The sequence below is a fragment of the Dermacentor variabilis genome, chromosome 9 (assembly GCF_050947875.1).
Source record: "Dermacentor variabilis isolate Ectoservices chromosome 9, ASM5094787v1, whole genome shotgun sequence".
In the NCBI taxonomy this organism is placed as follows: Eukaryota; Metazoa; Arthropoda; class Arachnida; order Ixodida; family Ixodidae; genus Dermacentor; species Dermacentor variabilis.
In genome coordinates, this window is record NC_134576.1 from 998,638 (window position 1) to 1,018,585 (window position 19,948).

General features: G+C 46.4%; 1 protein-coding gene across 4 annotated transcripts in view; it reads left to right on the plus strand.

Moving 5' to 3' along the window:
- The window catches only part of LOC142558242 (ATP-binding cassette sub-family C member 2-like), a 393,191-nt gene extending 373,492 nt beyond the window's left edge, over positions 1 to 19,699 (plus strand). For all 4 annotated transcript variants that reach the window (XM_075670389.1, XM_075670392.1, XM_075670391.1 and 1 more), the window contains one exon: positions 19,229 to 19,699. In XM_075670389.1, the coding sequence (XP_075526504.1) occupies positions 19,229 to 19,388 (160 nt within the window). In that variant the 3' untranslated portion in view covers positions 19,389 to 19,699. The remainder of the gene's footprint in view (positions 1 to 19,228) is intronic.
- The last annotated feature ends 249 nt before the right edge of the window (positions 19,700 to 19,948 follow it).

Here is a 19,948-nt window from a genome sequence, read left to right on the forward strand (position 1 = left end):
ATCACCCGTACATTTTAAACTCGACAGCCCTATCCACCGTTGAATCATATTCTTATCTCGGTATCACTATTAAGAGCAAGTTGACCTGTTTCGACCATATAAAAAAATTGTCTACCGACACCAATAAATCACTTGGTTACGTCAGACGTACCCTTGTGCTGTGCCCCTCTTCCACAAGAAAACTAGCTTATGAAACTTTTATTCGAAGTAAACTTGAATACGCCTCAGCTATTTCGAACCCGCACCAAGCTGACTTAATTATTATATTAGAATCAGTACAAAATCGTGCCGCTAGATTCATCACCTCAAGGTACAGCCGTGAAGAAAGTATCAATGCGATTAAATCATCTCTAGGACTCGAACCATTGGTGTTGCGTCGGAAAATTGCAAAACTGTGCCTTTTCCAGCGACTTCATTATAACTTCCCCGAACTGCATGGAAGGCTTCTAATTCCACCAACCCGTGCATCCTGTCGCCTTTTTAACTCTTGCAGCATCCAGCGCTTGCATGGTTCAACATTATCATTTAATCTATCGTTTTTGTCTAGCGCCAATATAGAGTGGAACAATTTACCAGGTAGAGTTAATGAGCGCAAACCCATTATCGTGAAGCAGCTGCTTACTGATCACCTTAAACCCTAACCTTATAATGACCGTACTGTGCCTTCGTTCTTTTGCGATTGACGTCTCATATTGTGACTGTTCTGCTCATTTGCTTTTGCATTCTATTCAGTGTGCCTCTTGGCTTTTTTTGTTTTAATATGAATCCACAGGCTGAGTTTTGTAAGAAATTGTAACAATACCTTCGTTTCTATTCTTGTCTTCTGTAATCCGCCCTTATGTAATACCCTGACAGGGGTCCTTAAGGAAAAATATATGATGATGATGATGATCCTCGCATGAAACATGTATGCGAGGCCTTGCTTATTCAAGTCTTCATCGTCATCATCATCATTTATTGAACCCTTAAGGACCCTTTACAGGGTATTACATAAGGGGGGAGGGAGTCATAGATATATATAAGTCAACGATGTTACATCAAGAATGAATTGAAATAGCGCAGGTTAAGTAATGCAGCACCAAATCCCACACCAAATCTTCACACCAAATCCTGATGGCATTTGCACCTGCTTCCTTCCGAACGTAGACCTTCCTTTCCTTTGTGCAGACAAATTGATATCTTTTGTCGTTGGTTGAACATTTCGCAAGCCACAGTAGCTTTTAGTTTAAAGCACTCATGTCAACAAAGTAGACATCATCCTTGAGGACTGCGTGCTTAGCCACGCAAGTAGTTTTTGTCGATTTTTGCGCAAGTCTAATTTTTACAGCCAGCACCATGTTTGCACGAGCGCGCAGACAACGTAGACCTTCAGTATCGCTTTCTGTGAGGCATATTATATCGAGCTGATTGGCAAGGTTATTGGAGCGATAGTCCGTGAATTACCATGTTCTAGCAGCCACTGTATCGCTTCATATCATTCAGTTCAAGCTTCAACATTCCAATGGGTTCTCTTTCATTTGTGTTTATTTCACAAACTCTCCTGAGAATATCATGAACCTTTTTTTCACGCCTACCTGACGTTTGTAGCAGCTGATCATGCGTGTCAAATATGTGTTGGATAGATACTTCAATGCTGGTTACAGTTTGTATTGAGGATGATAGGTCATCAACCTGTCTTGTGAGATTCGCTTTGTTTATATCAGCAAATTGCTGAGTCAAAGCAGAAGAGGGAGGATTTGAGTGCTTCTCTCAGTCGGTGCGGGATTTTGATATATGTCGCACCGATGGTGGTGCCTAACATCACTGTACACAATGTCCGCCTCTACTGACTCTATTTATGTTTGATATGAACGCATCTAATACGCAGGCGCCTTCAACAGTCACGCATGTAACTGTAATTATTATCTTTGATATCCCGCAAATTTAATTAAAGTCTGGAAATCCTTTTGCAGCTAGGAAGATAAGAACATGTTTATATTGACGTCACCTCCTAAAATAAGATTCATTTTTTTCTTCTGTTGCATAACTTAAAAGCTTTTCAAAGAAAGTAAAGAGCGGGTTGCACCACCTGATGGTGATCTGTACGGAAGAGAGGACAAGTTTGCATGGTTCTAACACCTCATAATCATAAGTTATATCTACACGTGTCTCAATGGGCTTGCTTGCCCGCGAGAAATTGTTGAGGTGTTTCTGTGCCGCTTGTGACGTAATGGCTTCATTATCGGGCATCTATGCTAGAGGTCATGTGTTTGTATCCTGCTGTCAGATAATATAAAGAGTTAACAGTTGATTACGCAGTAATTTGTTGAAAGACAAGTTTACGAACTGAAGAAGCCTTTTGAGGCCATAAGGACAAAATTTACGCAAATCCGTGTAGTACCGATCTTTTCCATACTGGCTGAACTGACACTTAGACACTGGCGTCCGCGGTTTCCTCTAGTAATTGTTATATGAAATTCTGTGTTTGGAAGGAGCTAGTTAGCTTCGTTTGTAGCCTGACTACAGAACCACGTGCACGAGGCAAGGTCTCTCTAATCGCTAACTGCGTGACAATCGCAGCAATGAACAAACGGTTGCTGGGTGAGGCAGTGAGTGGATTTAGTTTGTTTAAACCACTTTTAAGGCCATTCGCGGTGTGCGGACACATAATCACGCGGCACATTTAGGATGCGAAACCACCAAATTACCTGTTGAGCGAAAAACCTGGCATCTGTATCGGATAAACTGCGCTTAAATTCGCATTGGCTCCGACGCCACGTGCACGCCCCGAGGGAGCAGAGTGGGCGAAAGAGAACACCGGTAGGCGCGCTGGCCTGAAACGCGAGGGGAGAGGGGTTTCTTGTCGACGCAACCTCGCCATCGCTCTCGGAAGCCTCTATTAACCGCTACCTTCTGGTCCGTGCACCTGCGTTCTAACCTGGCCTCGCTGATTACTTAAATATAAATTATGGGGCTTTACGTGCCAAAACCACGATATGATTATGAGGCACGCCATAGTGGGGGACTCTGGATATTCGGGCCACCTTGGGTTCGTTAACGTGCGCCTCAATCTAAGTGCACGGGTGTTCTCGCATTTCGGTCCCATCGAAATGAGGCCGCTGTGGCCCGGCTTCTGTCCTGCCACCTCGTGCTTAGCAGCCCAACACCATAGCCACTAAGCAACCACTGCGGATAGTCTTGCGCTATCTAGGATACGTTGGCAAAGCGTCTCAGTGCGCTCACTTTCCCGCGGGGTCTTCACAACTTGAAGGACCGTTCAAGAGTGTTCGATTGGACAGTAATGCTGTCGCACTCGCAACACATAAGAATTACTTAGGTGGCCTCGGATTCTTGCAGCTTACGTTGTACAAGTAAAGTACGGAAAATAATACTTACGCAGGATATATATATATATATATATATATATATATATATATATATATATATATATATATATATGTGTGTGTGTGTGTGTGTGTGTAGTCATATCATGAGAAGCCAACAGACACTGACACCAAGGACAACATAAGAGAAATTACTTGTCGGCGCTACCTTTCGGCAGTGCTTTAGTTTCAGCGAAGCGGGTGAGGTAGTCCGTCGCCACGACGATCCAACCGCTGGGCACCTTGGATTCTCCCGGACGCTGTCGAGGATACAGGAAAGGTATTATTGGCCGCGCCTGACCGCCGACGTTGCCCGTTATGACAGAACATGCCGAGACTCTCAGCGACGCAAGACACCGCCGACAAGGCCAGCCGGATTACTACAGCCAATCGAGCCTCCTTGCCGACCATTCCAGCAGATCGGGATGGACTTGTTGGGACCCTTTCCGACGTCAACAACCGGAAATAAGTGGATCCTCGTGGCGACGGACTACCTCACCCACTTCGCTGAAACTAAAGCACTGCCGAAAGGTAGCGCCGCCGAAGTAGCGAAATTCTTTGTCGAAAACATGCTGCTGCGACATGGCGCCCCAGAAGTCCTCATCACCGACAGAGGAACGGCCTTTACAGCGGAGCTGACCCAAGCCATTCTGAAATACAGTCAGACAAGGCACAGGAGGACAACGGTCTACCACCCGCAGACGAATGGTCTTACGGAGCGGCTGAATAAGACCCTCGCCGACATGCTAGCGATGTACGTGGACGTCGAACACAAGACCTGGGATGCCGTCCTGCCGTACGTAACATTCGCTTACAACACGGCGGTGCAAGAAACAACACAGATCACGCCGTTCAAGCTGGTCTACGGCAGGAACCCGACGACGACGCTCGACGCCATGCTGCCGCACGTCACTGACGAGGAGAACCTTGACGTCGCTACCTATGTCCTGCGTGCCGAAGAAGCCCGACAGCTCGCCCGCCTGCGAATAAAGAACCAGCAAAGGACCAACAGCCGACACTACAACCTCCGACGACATTTCGTCAAGTACCAGCCCGGTGACCGTGTTTGGGTATGGACCCAAATGGACCCAACGCGGACGAGGACTGAGTGAGAAACTATTGCGACGCTATTTCGGACCCTACAAGGTCATCCGACGTCTTGGCGCACTGGACTATGAGGTCGTGCCGGACGGCATTTCGCATTCACAGCTTGTCGCGCACGACCTGAAGTGGTCCACGTGGTGCGTCTTAAACCGTTTTACGGACGCTGACGAACTTTCCTTATTTTGTTTTTTTCTTCGCTACGAGTGCTTATTTATTACTTTCGTTTGTTTGCAGCATCGGGTCGATGCTCTTTAAGAGGGCGATATTGACACGTGTACTTGTCTTCATCGGGCGACACGTTTTGCCGCCTAACAAATGTTATCGCACAGCGCGGGACGCGCCTGCAGGTATGCGAAGTTTCTGGAAAGTTATCGATGCTTCTATCCGCTGTCTGTTGTCGCCGAACCTTGTGTTATCTGATTTCATCACTTGACACGAATGGTGTAGAACTTTGTAGAAGGCATGCGGGTCGCAACAATTAGTCTGGAACATTCGATGACTGCTGTATAAAAGCCAACGCTCTTGACCCGCTGATCAGATTTTCGACGATCGCCGAGCGTGTTCGCCGCTATCGTTGTGCTATAAGTGTAGCCTGTTTTGTGGGCACAAGTTCGCCTAATAAAAGTCAGTTTTGTCGTTCACAGTATTGCTACTGCGTTATATATATATATATATATATATATATATATATATATATATATATATAGTCATATCATGAGAAGCCAACAAACTCTCACACCAAGGACAACATAGGAGAAATTACTTGTGCTGAATAAATGAAATAAAGGAACGATAAATTAGTCGCAATTAAAGTGGATGAAAAAAGAACTTGCCGCAGGCGTCACGAGAACGTGATCTTTTTGGGTGAAGGGAACTGGTCAATAAACCCACATATGTTACCTGAAGGCATCAATGTCGCCGGATTCGAGACCCTCGTTATGTAATAAACGAGAAAAAAGGGGGTTAACCGAGGGACCCGATTTTTATTAGTCATATCATGAGAAGCCAACAAACACTGACACCAAGGACAACATAGGGGAAATTACTTGTGCTGAATAAATGAAATAAAGAAACGATAAATTAGTGGAAATTAAAGTGGATGAAAAAACAACTGGTGGGTTCGGCTCCCACCTGTGGCAAGTTGTTTTTTCATCCACTTTAATTTCCACTAATTTATCGCGTCCTTATTTCACTTATTCAGCACAAGTAATTTCCCCTATGCTGTCCTTGGTGTCAGTGTTTGTTGGCTTCTCATGATATGACTAATAAAAATCGGGCCCCTCGGTTAACCCCCTTTCTTCTCGTTTATATATATACATATATCAATTACTGCAGGCGCTCACAGTGGGCCCTAGCAGAAGTGGCATAAAAATACAACAATGCACAATATAAATTCAGCGTAGTGACAGCACAAAACTTAAGAACTAACTTAAATTGGGAAAGGTTGTATAGTAACAGGAGAAAATATGTACGATGTGATACATGACTATCAATAAGAAGCAATCAATTTGTCAATAGATTCAATGGTCATAATCAGACTAGAGGGCAGCTTGTTTATTTCCTCAATTTTACGTACAAAAAAAGAATACTTAAAGGCGTTTATTTTGGTGTGGTATGGGGTTAGAGATTGATCATGATGATGCCTTGTACGACGAGTAGTGATGGGCATACGATAAGGTTGAGGACTCATAGAAAGTTTGTTCTTAATTAAAAATATATATTATAGTCTGAATTTTATTCGTGTTTGCAGTGATGGGATGGCATGGTCTTTCATTAAATCGAACGGTGAGTCTATACTGCGGTATTTTGAAAAAGTGAAGCCTACGGCTTTCCTCTAATTTGACTCCCGTGCCTCAATACTCTGTTTAGTCTACGGGTCCGAACTGCACAAGTATACTCTAATTTTGGTCTGATGTACAGTATGCTAAATGCTTTAGCCTGGGAGCAGAATTTTTTAGTTTGTGACAGAGAAGACCACATTTTCGGTAGGAAGACGAGCAAACAATTGGTCACATGACTGTTATAGCTCAAACGATTTGTTATGGTAACACCAATGTATTATATTCATTAACTTCCATAATGTGAAGCGATGGAAGGGTATACGGAAAGGAATGCACAAGGTTGTTGTTGGTAATCTTCATAAAAAGTGTTTTTTCTTCGGCATTTAGCTGCATATTCCAATTGCTGCACCATGTGTGAATTCTCTGGAGGTTCGAGTTCAGCAGAACTTGGTCACTAGGACAGTTATTTTGTTAAACAGAATACAATGATCAATAAACAGTTGAATTTGAACTAGTTAAGTTATAACAATAACAGTATCATTTATGTATATATATATATATATATATATATATATATATATATATATATATATATATATATATATATATATATATATATATATATATACATAATTTATATATATTTAAATGTAGACTTAGGGAGCCATTAGCTGCTCTAACCTTCGCAACTACTTTCTCCTAAATGCGTCCCTTTGATTATCCAACATTTAGGCATCTGTGAACGTTTCTGTGTCTAATTGTTCTATAAGCGTATTTTTGCTTGCTGTTGTTATTTTGCTGTATCATGAGCGTTTTTGTTTTCAGTTGCTGTATTTGTCTCATTTCAATCCGTTGATATTTTTTCACACAGGCTGGTGATTGTGCATTTTGCATAAATGTTTTTGTACTTATACTTACCCCTCGTTACAACTTTATAACAAGAATTACCCAGACATTTACCCCAATCCCACGTGCCATATCTGCAACACACAGCCAGCCACACTTCCACACATGCTTTGGGACTGTACACACCAATACCCGACACTAACCCCACGACCCTCTCGTCGAGATGGCACGCTGCCCTGCGTAGCCTCAACCTTGTCGACCAACTCTGGGCGACCCAGCAGGCCTGCGAGGCGGCGAAGAGGCAACACCTCGACGTCCCCACGTGGGAGGCCTAGGCCCAGCCACCATCTCTTGCTGGTTTCAATAAAGTTTGTTCAGTCAGTCAATGCTTTGTTTGACTTTGTATTTGTTGTCGTGACAGAAGTGTCGTTCCACGCCACTGCTCACCTGGTGTACGGCGGGTGGGAACTTAGTCAAGCGTCAATCCCTTTTATTCCCGTTTTCTCCATCAATGTAATGGTGACGGAAATAAATCGTTATTATTAATATTGAATAACAACGGGCCCAGTACACTTTCTTGCGGAACACCTCAAGTAACTGGTAAAGTATTTGAATGATGATCATCAATGTTAACAAACTGTATACGGCTGGTGACATATGACGAAACCCATATCACCACAAACTCAGGAGGTCCAATTAGTTCAAGTTTGTATGTTAATTTTGCATGCGATACAGCATCGAATACTTATCGGAAGTCTAAGAAAGTGGCATCGACCTGCCCTGAGTGGTTAAGCACTGTTGCAAAGCTGTGAATAACAAAATGTGGTCACAGTGGACAAGACTTTCCTAAATCCGTGTTGAACACATCAGAGTAAATACAAACACACACACACACAAACACACACACACACACACATATATATATATATATATATATATATATATATATATATATATATATATATATATATATATATGTTCTCGAGTAGTGGCGCTGACCAATGCCCCTAGGGTTCTACTAGGACACATAAATGGCCAAGCAAAGTTGATGGAGAAACAGCGCCGCGGTAGCTCACTTGGTAGAGCAACGCACGCGAAATGCGAATGTTGCGTGTTCGGTTCCCACCTGTGGCAAGTTGTTTTTTCATCCACTTTAATTTTCATTAATTTATCGTTTCTTTATTTCATTCATTAAGCACAAATAATTTCCCCTATGTTGTCCTTGGTGTCAGTCTTTGTTGGCTTCTTATCATATGACTAATAAAAATCGGGCCCCTTGGTTAACCCCCTTTCTTCTTGTTTATATAGATATATTGACACGTGCACTTGTTTGTCTCTATCGGGCGACACGTTTCACCGCCTAACAAATGTTATGGTACAACGCAGGACGCGCCTGCATGTATCGGAAGTTTCTGTAATGTTATCGATGCTTCGATACGCTGTCTGTGACCGAGCCTTGTGTAATCTGATCGCATGTGTGCGCGATGCAAATAATGTAGAACTTTGTAAAAGGCAAGCGGGTCCCAGCGATTACTCTGGAACATTCGACGACTGATGTATAAAATCAAACGCTGGACCCGCTGATCAGATTTTCGACGATCGCCGATCGCGTTCGCCGCTATCGTTGTGCCATAAGTGTAGCCTGTTTTTGTGGGCACAGGTTCACACAATAAATGTTAGTTTTGTCATTCACAGTATTGCTCCTGTGTTCTTCAACGTCACGACCACGTGACAACATATATATACAGTGAAGTAGACGCGCGTATGAAGCGGTTTATTGATGTTTCAGCCGGGTTCCGGCCTCCATCATTCTGATGCAGGCCGGACCCCGGCCGAAACGTCAATAAACCGCTTTATACGCGCGTCTACTTCACTGTGAATATTTACCCGGACCCAGAATTGCTTTTCTTGTGATATATATATATATATATATATATATATATATATATATATATATATATTCCGACCAATTAACAAAATCATTCCGCCCCCCCAGCCCATAGTACTGAACTTCCCCAGTTCCTATTGCGTGAATAATATTGCACTCAGTACCGCTAAGGATGTTAAGTACCTCGGAATTAGGTTTTCTGAAACGCTTGACTGGACTAATCATATTAACTCAATTAGCGCGAAAGCGTACCGTCTTCTTCACTTTTCCCGACGAAATTTTACGCATTCTGCTTTATCACTGCAGGCAACCTTGTATTTAACAGCCGCCAGGCCTATTCTAAAATATGCATGCGTTACCTCGCATCCATACACTAAGAACCTCACAGACAAAATAGAATGCGTCCAGAAGCAAGCAGCACGCTTTCATAACAGGAAATTATAATTTTACTGTCAGAGGATTCGGAATACGGGAAGGGTTCGGTTGGAAAACTCTTTCTTCACGCAGGAAAATCCTAAGATTGAAATTCCTTTACACTATATATAAAAGTAAAACTGGTATCGACAAAACAGTGTTCATCAAGGAGCCGCAATAGGTTGCATCTAGGAGAGACCACGCTAACGAAGTTAGAGCTTATCAGTGCCCTACCAATGTATTTAAGTATTCATTTTCTTCCTAACACGATTAACGATTGGAATGAACTTTCTAATGAGGTGATGGCAGCGTCGAGTATTCAAAATGCTATTGAGGGCCATATTCTTTGATTGTTCTGTTATTCATCCCTACACATACGCTTATTTTTTTTAGTTACTTTGTTACTTTCTTTGTTTGGTACTTTGTTAGTTTGCTTTCCGCTTTTGCGAATTTCATTGTTTCATCATTGTTGTATTTACTAGGTGTATTCTTCTTATGTTGCTGAGTATGTTGCCATTGTTACAACCTTGTATTTTAACCCCCCTACGATAATGCCGTACAGGCAATGTGGTTATACCGAATAAATAAATGAATCAATAAACATAGCTATTGTAATCAGTTCCGAATGTCTGGGCTTAATTTTCTCTTCTCATATGTCTTGGGACGGTCATATAAACCATCTGACGACAAGGATAGCCCAAAACACCGTAAAGCAGTGATTTCGGCTTGTTGGTAAGAGATCGTGAGGCTTATAGCGCGTTAAAAGGACAAGGACGATAGTGAGGCGTAACACACACAGGCGCTAACTTGCAACTATTTTTATTTCGAGCAAGGGACCCATACATATATACAACTTTTTGGCGTACATCATACATGCGCTGTTTGCAAAAAAACCCTTACACACTATTGCGCAGGTACAATAACTCTTTGCTGGGAAAGGGCAATTGATGGTTTAGACACACAGTTATCCCCAAGCCTATCAATCATTGCTGCTTCTATAATTTCGCGCGTTATCCTACCTCGGGCTTTTCCCACAATGGAGCAGTCTCTGTATGCTGGAGCACACGTCGAGTGGTCACCATCATCCACCCCGGCGACAGTGTAGCTGCAATGCCTGCAGTGAGCGTCAAGGAACCCACCCCGCTTTTCTGCTACATTACACCGCTGTTCCTTTAAACGCTCGTTGAGGCACCTTCCGCTTTGCCCCACGTAAGCTTGATTGTCTTGACGTGTTCTTCAGTGTAAAGACACACAAGGTGGACGCACCTTTTCGAGCCATTGTGTCTGAAAACGGCACCTGGCAAAAATGTATAGCATTGTATCTTCAAAAAATGCTGAACATGTTTCCAATTCAGGACCCGTTTCTTGTAAAGAAATCTGATGTGGTACTCGATTATTTCAGGTCGTCAACCCATAAGAATATTAAGGCCTTCTCTGTGTACATAACAGACCTGTTTTATTCTTTACCTCATTAAGGTCTGCTCTCCAGTGTTCAGAGTTCTATTCACGCCTTTGGAAACGTTGCCTTCGCGAACGCCACCAGGATGTCGAATAAGGATTTCTTAGGACTTCTTAGCTTTTATTTTCAGTCTACTTTCATTCTGTGGGAAGGGCAGCCTTTTATACAGAAGGAGGGAATTTGCATCGGATCGTGTATAGCTCCCATTCTTAGCGATATATTTTTAGCAGAACTAGACAAGAACATAAGCGGTCGGCTTCCAGATGTTAAGATTCTCAAAGTATTTAGATACGTTGATGACTTTTTAGTGCAGATTGAGTGAGGGAACAAACGCGAGGTAATGACATCTTAGTTGAAATCAAGAAAAAGAAATGGGGTATGGGCAAGGCATGTAATGAGGAGGCAAGATAACCGATGGTCATTAAGGGTTAGGGGCTGGATTCCAAGGGAAGGGAAGCGTAGCAGGGGCTGCAGATAGTTAGGTGGGCGGATGAGATTAAGTTTGGAGCGACCACATGGCCACGATTAGTACTTGACTGGGGTTGTTGGAGAAGTATGGGAGTGGCCTTTGCCCTGCAGTGGGCCTAACCAGGCTGATGATGATGATGATAATCAGTACCAACTAGATTCCTTCTTTAGAACTGCCTTTTTTACGCTCACCTCAACTACTGTCAACTCTTATGGGCAACCTCAGCACCCTCGAGCCTTCAACGTATTCGTCGTTTGCAGAAGAAATACATTGGTCATATTTAATATTGACAGGAAGAAGAAGTGCCAGCGCTGCGGACGCACTTCGCGACGGCTCTGTCTTTATGAATGTTTTCCGCACAATTATCGAGTGAAATACCTGAAAACCGACCACCATCGGATAGAGCAAATTGAACCGAACCAAGCGGCACCGAGACCCGGGGTGAGCGATCTTTTTCGAAGATTTTTTTGAAGTGAGCAGCACAGCTAAGATTAACGCCGACTAGGCCTATAGCGGACCCCTACCGGCCCCCCACAGGGTAGAAAACGGTGCCGCAGTGTAAACCAGAGGATTGGAAGCATTTCCGAAATGGAGGTAGACGAGGCACAAGTGGGGGAAGCCCTGAATACCAAGTCCAGAGAAGAAACAGATGATCCCGCGAGCCGAGCCGAGGACAGCGACGCTGATGGATGGATCGAGGTTACACACAAAAGAAAGGGCCGCGAGAACGCTATCCAAGAGGCAGGCAAGAAAGGCGCCCGCTGGAGAAGCCCGAAGCGCAAAGGCGAGAAAAGCATAGTGTACAAGATTCCACGAGCAAGCAACGTGTCCAGGCTGACTAGAGGCGACATCAAGATAATAGTCAGACAGGCACACGGGCTGAACATCGGAAACACGTGCAGTGCCAACCTAGACGAGGCGATACGCAATGAAGCAGGAGTGAGAAGCGACAAAATTATCACGATCTGCCCCAACCACACGCAACACATCCTGTTGATAAGCACACTGGACGAGACGACGGTGACGAAAGTCGCCAAATTCAAGGAATCAACAATCAACGGGAGGAAGCACACGACGAACGCGTACGTCTCGGCACCAGAAGAGATGGCCAAAGGGATAATTCGCAACATTCCACTGAAGTACACACAAGACGAGCTCGTGCACGCACTGGTGAACGTAAGGAACCCTTCCCTGGCGTACGCCAAGAGACTGGGCAGCACGACCCCCGTGATACTACTGTACGAGGTCAACAGGGTTCCCGCGTGGGCGCGCTTCAACAGCATCATGATGAGAGTATCCCTCTATCGGTAGCAAACATACTTTAGGAAAGAGTGCGGCAGGCTCGAGCATAGACCCGATGTGTGCCCCAGACTGAACGACAAGCTGTGCCCGGCGTGCGGTAGCAAAAACCCGGCCAAAGACCACGAATGCAAGACTAATTGCGAGCTCTGCGGAGAAGCTCACCCCACGGCGGACCGGACTTGCAGGGCTAAATGCAAGACGCCGTACATAGTGAAACTAAGAACATGCACAGCGAAAAGAAACGAGGGAGAACTCTTGCGAATAGCCGGCTCACAAAACCCCGACGGCAGGGAAACAACCACGCACAACCATCTCCCGCACCCAGATCCAAGTCCGGCTCCAGGTCTAGATCAAGATCCATGTCCAAGCCGGGAGCACGGGGTCGACCGATCTCGAGGTCCAGATCCAGGGACAGATCGGGAGCGTGGGGTCGACCGACCTCGAACTCCAGGGCCAGCAAGAGGGACAGGACCGGGAGTGGGTCCATATCCGCCTCGAGGGGGCGGAAGCCCGAAACGACGGGTAAGATGCAAGAACAGACGACACCAGCAAAGGTGAGCTGGTCAGCTGGTGAGACGTAGTGGTCAATGACGAATCGGGAAGGTCCGGCAATACCAGTAACGATAGGGGCAAGTACGAACAAATAGAGGAACGCGTAAAACAATATAGAACGGAAAACCAGCTACTCAGGCAGGACCTAGAAATGGCAAAACAACAAAACAGCGAATCAGCGAAAAAAATGTAAGAACTACAGAAAACACTTAATGCAATGCTTACCAAAATGCATTCACAATCGTTGCCCCCGTCAGCCACCTTCACCTCCGTCTCCACCCCATCCACCGAAGCCATGGAGGAGGAAGTGGATATGTTAGCAGATGTAGCACACCCACTGGGCGCCAAACGTAAAATCCCGGAGACCAAGACCAACGAATAGGTCGCTTCGGTACAGGAGGTCAAGAGACTCAACCTAGCACAAAAAAGAGGCTGACGTCCTTGAGGACATGCTCAACAAGCTCTCTGACAAAATGAAGAAAATGTTCGAGATGCTGGCGGCACGCAGTAGTGACAGCGAGGCAAAGAGGAAGGCGCAGGCCCTAAAGTACGACAGGCGGCTCGCAGAGCTGGAAAAGAAGGTTTCGTAAAGATGGCGGGCACCAAAAAGGGAAGACTCGTCATCTGGCAGTGGAACTGCCGCCGCTTCTCAAACAAAAACGCAACAATGACACAACACACTAAAATGACCGCAAGAAGAAAAAAGTCTGACCTCATCATTCTCCAGGAAACATTCGACCACGCCAAAATTGCCGGCTACGCCACCCACTAACAACGCACAAAAGGGATGGGGAGGGACATAGTCATGACCACATTACTAAAAAAAAAACACTGGTCACCATACCGCGAATTATGAGAAAAATTACGGGCATTAACCACATCCTCGTAGAAGTCGTGCGACGCAGCAAGAAGGGGAGCAGCGCTTTCGTACTGAACGTCTACAGCAGCCCGTCAAAAAAAGGCCTTACACACAAATTGGATGATTTAATTAACTTTAAATTTAATCGCGGGAGACAACAGGCTTGTCATCGGAGGGGACTTCAACGCTCCATACACGCAGGGGGATATGGACATTCGTCCAAGAAGGGGAAAGGTCTAGCGGACCTCGTAAAAGGCCGGCCTAACCCTTCTCAACGAGCCGGCCTCACACACTAGAGTGGGTGCGGGCCCCCATAGGGACACCATACCAGACCTAACGCTATGCAGGAGAGCCGGGAGAATCACCTCGGGGAACACGTTCAAGGACCTGGGGAGCGATTACAGGATACTCAGTATAGCCCTCGGAGAGGCCCACGTCACGAAGGGAATAAAACATAAGTTCCGGCTTGTAGACTGGGACAAATTCTGCAAAATCAAACACGAAAAAGAACAGGGACCCAGAATAAACCTAGAAGAATGGAACGGACAGCTGCTACGAGACGTAGAAAAGGCCACGGCCGAGATGGAGTGGGACGACTGGGAGGCTCGTCGCGAACACGAAGACGAAGACAACGGTGGTGGTCACTCTCCGCGGATGCACAACAGGCTCACGCACCTCGTACAAGCCAAACAATCCATCCAGAAAAGTCTGCAAGGGCAAAAACACAATAGAAATCTAAGGCGCAAAATCGTGGAACTAAACAAGAACATCGAAGCACACTGCGCCCAGTTATTCAATCAGAATTGGGACGAGGTATGCGACGCCATGGACGGCAACATCAACACTGGCAAGACGCGGAAGATCCTCAAGCACCTGCTTGACCCGTCGGGAATGAAGACAGCGGTGAAAGCTGAAATGACCAAGCTCAGACACAAATACAAAGGAAACATCCGTGAAATGGGTGATGAAATCGTCAAACTGTACCTTGGGAGACCTCCAGCCATTGGACACCGGAACTACTCGGGCTCTCCCAATGAAGACCTCGACAGAGATTTCTCCCAGCAAGAAATCAAGGCGGTCCTGCAGACCATCAAGACCAAGCCGGCTCCGGGCCCGACAAAGTGACCAACAAGATGCACCGGAACCTGGACGACCAGGCAACGAGCCTCTTGACAGAATACAGCAAGGAGTGCTGGCGGAACGGCGGGATGCCAACGACGAATGAAATAGGTCTGACGTGATCCTCATCGCCAAGCCGGGTGAATCCTCAGAAATACAGAACATGCGGCCCATCTATCTCACTTCCTGCGTTGGTAAAGAGATGGAGCACGCTTGCCTGAGTTAACGGCTACCTGGAGTCAAACGACCTACACCACAGCAACACGATTGGCTTCAGAAAAGGACACTCTACCCAAGACGCCTTGATAGAACTCAAGGAGGAAGTCATAGACACCACAGGGCGGGGCTTGAAAGCAATACTTGAACTTGAACTAAACAAAGCATTCGAGAGGGTCAAGCATACGGCCATCCTCGACAGAATCGCGCAACTCGGCCTGGGAGAACGAACGTATAATTATATCCGAAATTTCCTTACGGGAAGAACAGCCAGAATCAGACTGGACGAGGAGGAGAGTATCCAGGTGAACATGGGTAGCACTGGCACACCGCAAGGGTTCGTCATGTCACCGATGCTCTTCAACCTCGTCATTATCGGACTATGTGAAAAACTTGAGCGAATAGAAGGCATTAAACACACCGTTTATGCAGACGACATAACGATTTGGACCACGAAGGGCGCAAGAGAGGGCGATATGCAGAACACACTTCAAGGGGCGGTGGAGGCAATCGAAAATCCTCTGGACGGCACCGGACTAGAATGCTCGCCGGAGAAATGGGGACTGCTGCTCGACCGCCCCAGGAGGCTCGGCAAACTATCCAGAGACGTAGTGGAACTACACAAAAGGGGGAATAAGATTAACCACGAGAAAAGGCACGGAGATACCCATGGTTCAAAAGATTAGAGTGTTGGTACTCTGGATCGAAGTTAGGGAAACCAACACGGAAACTATAACACGCCTGGAAAAGAAAGTCACGGCAACCATTCGGCTAATACAGAGAGTCTCCAAAAACAGGCGGGGCATTAAAGAAAGAAACGTCGTACGGCTAGTTCAGGCCTTCGCAGCCACGTCGCGTACGTGACGGCATTCGTCCACTGGAACAAAGCTGAGAGAGACAAGATCGACGCGCTCATTAGAAAAGCGTACAAAACAGCACTCGGTCTCCCCAATACACATGAAACGAAAAGTTACTACAACTCGGGGTACATAACACACTGGAGGAAATCGCGGAAGCACAAAGGATAGCGCAACTCGCAAGACTCTCCGGAGCAAAGGCGGGCAGAGAAATCATGGAAAAGATCGGCATAAACTACCATGGAATGAACGGCCCCAAGACGTAGATTCACCCAGACGTCCGAGCTGCAATAAACACGGAAAATATCCCGAACAACATGCACCCCGTGCGCAATGTCCGGAGAATAAAATGCTGCAAGAAAACGATTCTCAAAAACCACTTTTCGCTAGAATAGCAGCTTGGGCTTGTTGGTTTTCCATCCTGCTAGTAACAGCGCAAAATATAGACAAGGGACGAGAGAAGAAGACACCACAAGCGCTGACTTTCAACAACGTTTTGAACGTTGTTGAAAACGTTGTTGAAAGTCAGCGCTTGTGGTGTCTTCTTCTCTCGTCCCTTGTCTATATTTGGCGCTGTTACTAGCAGGATCAAAAACCACGGCGCGGGGGAGGAGGTGCTCTTCGTAGACGCCGCGCTGTACTCGCGAAGCCGAGACGACAATGGTGGCGTCGGCGCTGACAAGGGTAACTACCTGTTCGCTATGGCGGTCGTACGCACGAAAGGAAAAACCGTCAATGCGGGCTCCATAACGACCAGATTGTCGGAGGCCGCAGAAGAAACGGCAATTGCATTGGCTGTAATCAACGGTCGGCAACAATACAGAACAATATTCAGCCACTCCAAGACGGCTATTAGGAACTTCACCAAGGGCTGGGTCTCTACCAAGGCGGCCAAAACCCTGAACCGCAGAGCAGAAGAGTTTGAGAACGGCAAAATTACACCAAAATACCTCAAATGAATCCCGGCACATATGGGAAAAGTAACCATGAATGCCCCTCCCAACCACAACGCGAAGGCCCACCGAGCCGCGCGAAAACTAACCCATCGCGGCACGGACAGTGACGGCCCAACACCACGGGGGAAGGCGATGGAGAACACGGAGGAAGCGACGACGACGAAGAAGCGACAAAAGACAGGGACAGACTGGTCACGTATCACGACATACTGACATACTACACGAAACAAAGAGAAGCATACCCACAACCGACAAACAACTCGACAGGTCTCAAGAAACTGATTGGAGAAGGTTGCAAACCAGAACGTTCCAATACCCAGTACACTTAAACAGAATAAATTCAACACAATACGCAGACGCGAGCTGCAAGCTCTGCAAACACGAACACGCAGACATGGCACACATCTTATGGAAGTGCACACAGATCAGATCATTATATGTAGAGGACAAGATAGAAGCGGACCTTCTCGAGGAGCGATGGCTAAGCGCTCTGACTAGCTCGGAACTACCCGACCAATTATGGGCTATCCAGCTGGCCCGGGCAGCGGTGGAAATGTTCTGCCTCACCGCACATAACGCCCGGGTGGCCTGCGCCCGGGCTGGCAACCTTGCAGGTCCACTTCCCATTACAGTTCTTTTTTTCCCGTCCGTTATATATTGACACAAGATTATTTCAAATAACGCGCGCCAATCACCTCCTGCGTCCGTCGAATTGTATAAGGGCCGTTTATAGTCCGACGTAACGCCCGCGCGCAAGCACGCTGCGTCACGTCGGCGAAAACGACCCCTGTATAGTCGGGCGCACCGGCGCAGCCAACGTAACCGGCGGCTTCCGACGCGCCCCGTCGGGCCCAGCGCCGATATGGCTCCTGAGCCATTCGCGCGCCGGAGTCGGCGGAGCTGTCGCACCACAATGCACTGCGCGCGAAGAAAAAGGCACCAACACAACTCCGCAGACGGCTTTTGCGGACGGCGCGCGACTTGGTGAACGTCCTGCGCATGCTCCGAAGATAGCAGCCGACGGCGCGCACGTTCAAGTATAGAGGGGATGGCATCTCGGCTGGCGCAGCGCAACCAACGTAGCGTGACTGACCGTGAACGAAGCTCGCCCACGCACCGATAATGTCGGACTATAAAAGTGCCTTAAATACTGCTACCCGCGAAAGACAGCGGGCAACACGGGTTCGCAAGGCATGCGCAACCGGAGCAATGTGTCATCAGCGCGGGACACGAGGGAAGAAGAGGTGCGCTACTCTTGCGAAAAGACTGTGGACGTTGTAGTGAAGCTCTCGTTTAGCTGTTTGTCGGGCACAAGTTTGCCCAGCGTAAAGGGCTTTAAACGCCGTCACCCAACTGTGCGTTACAATGTGTATATATATATATATATATATATATATATATATATATATATATATATATATGCACACCTCGTGGAAAAAGAGCGCTTTCAGACGTTTGGCGCATTAGCCGTGTCCGATGGCAACAATTACAAAAGCCAGGCGGCGCATCTTTTTGCTGACGGTGAAAGGAGGCACACGTCACCGAAATTCTATCGTCGTAGTGTGGTGCCGTGCCGCGCTTCTGCGAGGTCGAGCACGTTCTGTGGCGTGATTTTACGCGTTTTTAATGCAATTAGTTTCTATTGTTTCGCCCACAATGGCTACTGAGAGTCGCGTTGGTATCCGAGGTCTACTATGCGCGTCTTGTCATGTTGAGCCATTTTTGTCTAGCTGGTTCATGAAAATTTCACTTACACCGATTGTCGCAGTGCGTGGAATCTGCATATTTTTTCGCATTCGATTCAGAAATTTGATTATTCGCAGACGCCTACTATTTACAAGCGCAAACCAACATTGCTCGAATAAGGTCGTCACCACACGAAATTTGCCTAAATGGCGCTGTAAACTTCAAATGTGAGCCGTACACAGGGATGATCCAATGTCTTTTTACGTATACGTCAAGGCATAGTGAAGCAGGCGGTGCTCATGTTCTAAACAAGTGTTCTCTTTCATACTTGATTTTTTTTCCTTGTTTTCTTGACTAGGATACTCGTCATGAGCGAAGGCACCGTCGTCGAATATGGAAGGTTGGACGAGCTCCTCAGCGACCGCAAGTCAGTGTTCTACGACATGGCAACCAAAGCAGGAATCGTGCCCAGCTGCCTCCCAGAGCCTCTTCCAGAGCCTAGTGCAACGCATCTGTGAGAGGTCGCCACTTCGCGGCGTACAAGGCTTGCCTTGCCGAATCCATACAGGTTGTGCACGAACTGGCTCCCGAGCTGTGCAATTCCTTAAAAGTGGGCGCTAGAGGAAATTGCACAAAATGAGTGCTGACAGAGTATGTGCGAAGCGTGCAACGAGGTCATAAGGAAAACGCCTCGGATGTTGACCATTTATGTCGAAGATATACCACGCAGTGGTTCTTTTTCTACAGAGTGTCACTGGATTCAATAGCTCAGAGGTGTGTATTGAAACGTGTACATTGTTTGAAAAAGATAAATTTTTTATGTGCAATAGTTCGCACCCACTGAATCCTTCTCACTCGTAGGCGTCGAAACATTAATTGACGCTATATAGTTGCTGCGAACTTTCGCATTACTCATATTTTTTTTGGTTTACTTCCTCAGTAAACTCGCATAATTAGGAACAAACTATTGGAAATTTTGAGTGCCATCCTGTACCAAAGACGGGCTTCGGCATTATTTTATGCATCATTTATAAACGTGTGCGGTACAGTAGTGCTTTAAATTGATCTAGCGGACTGA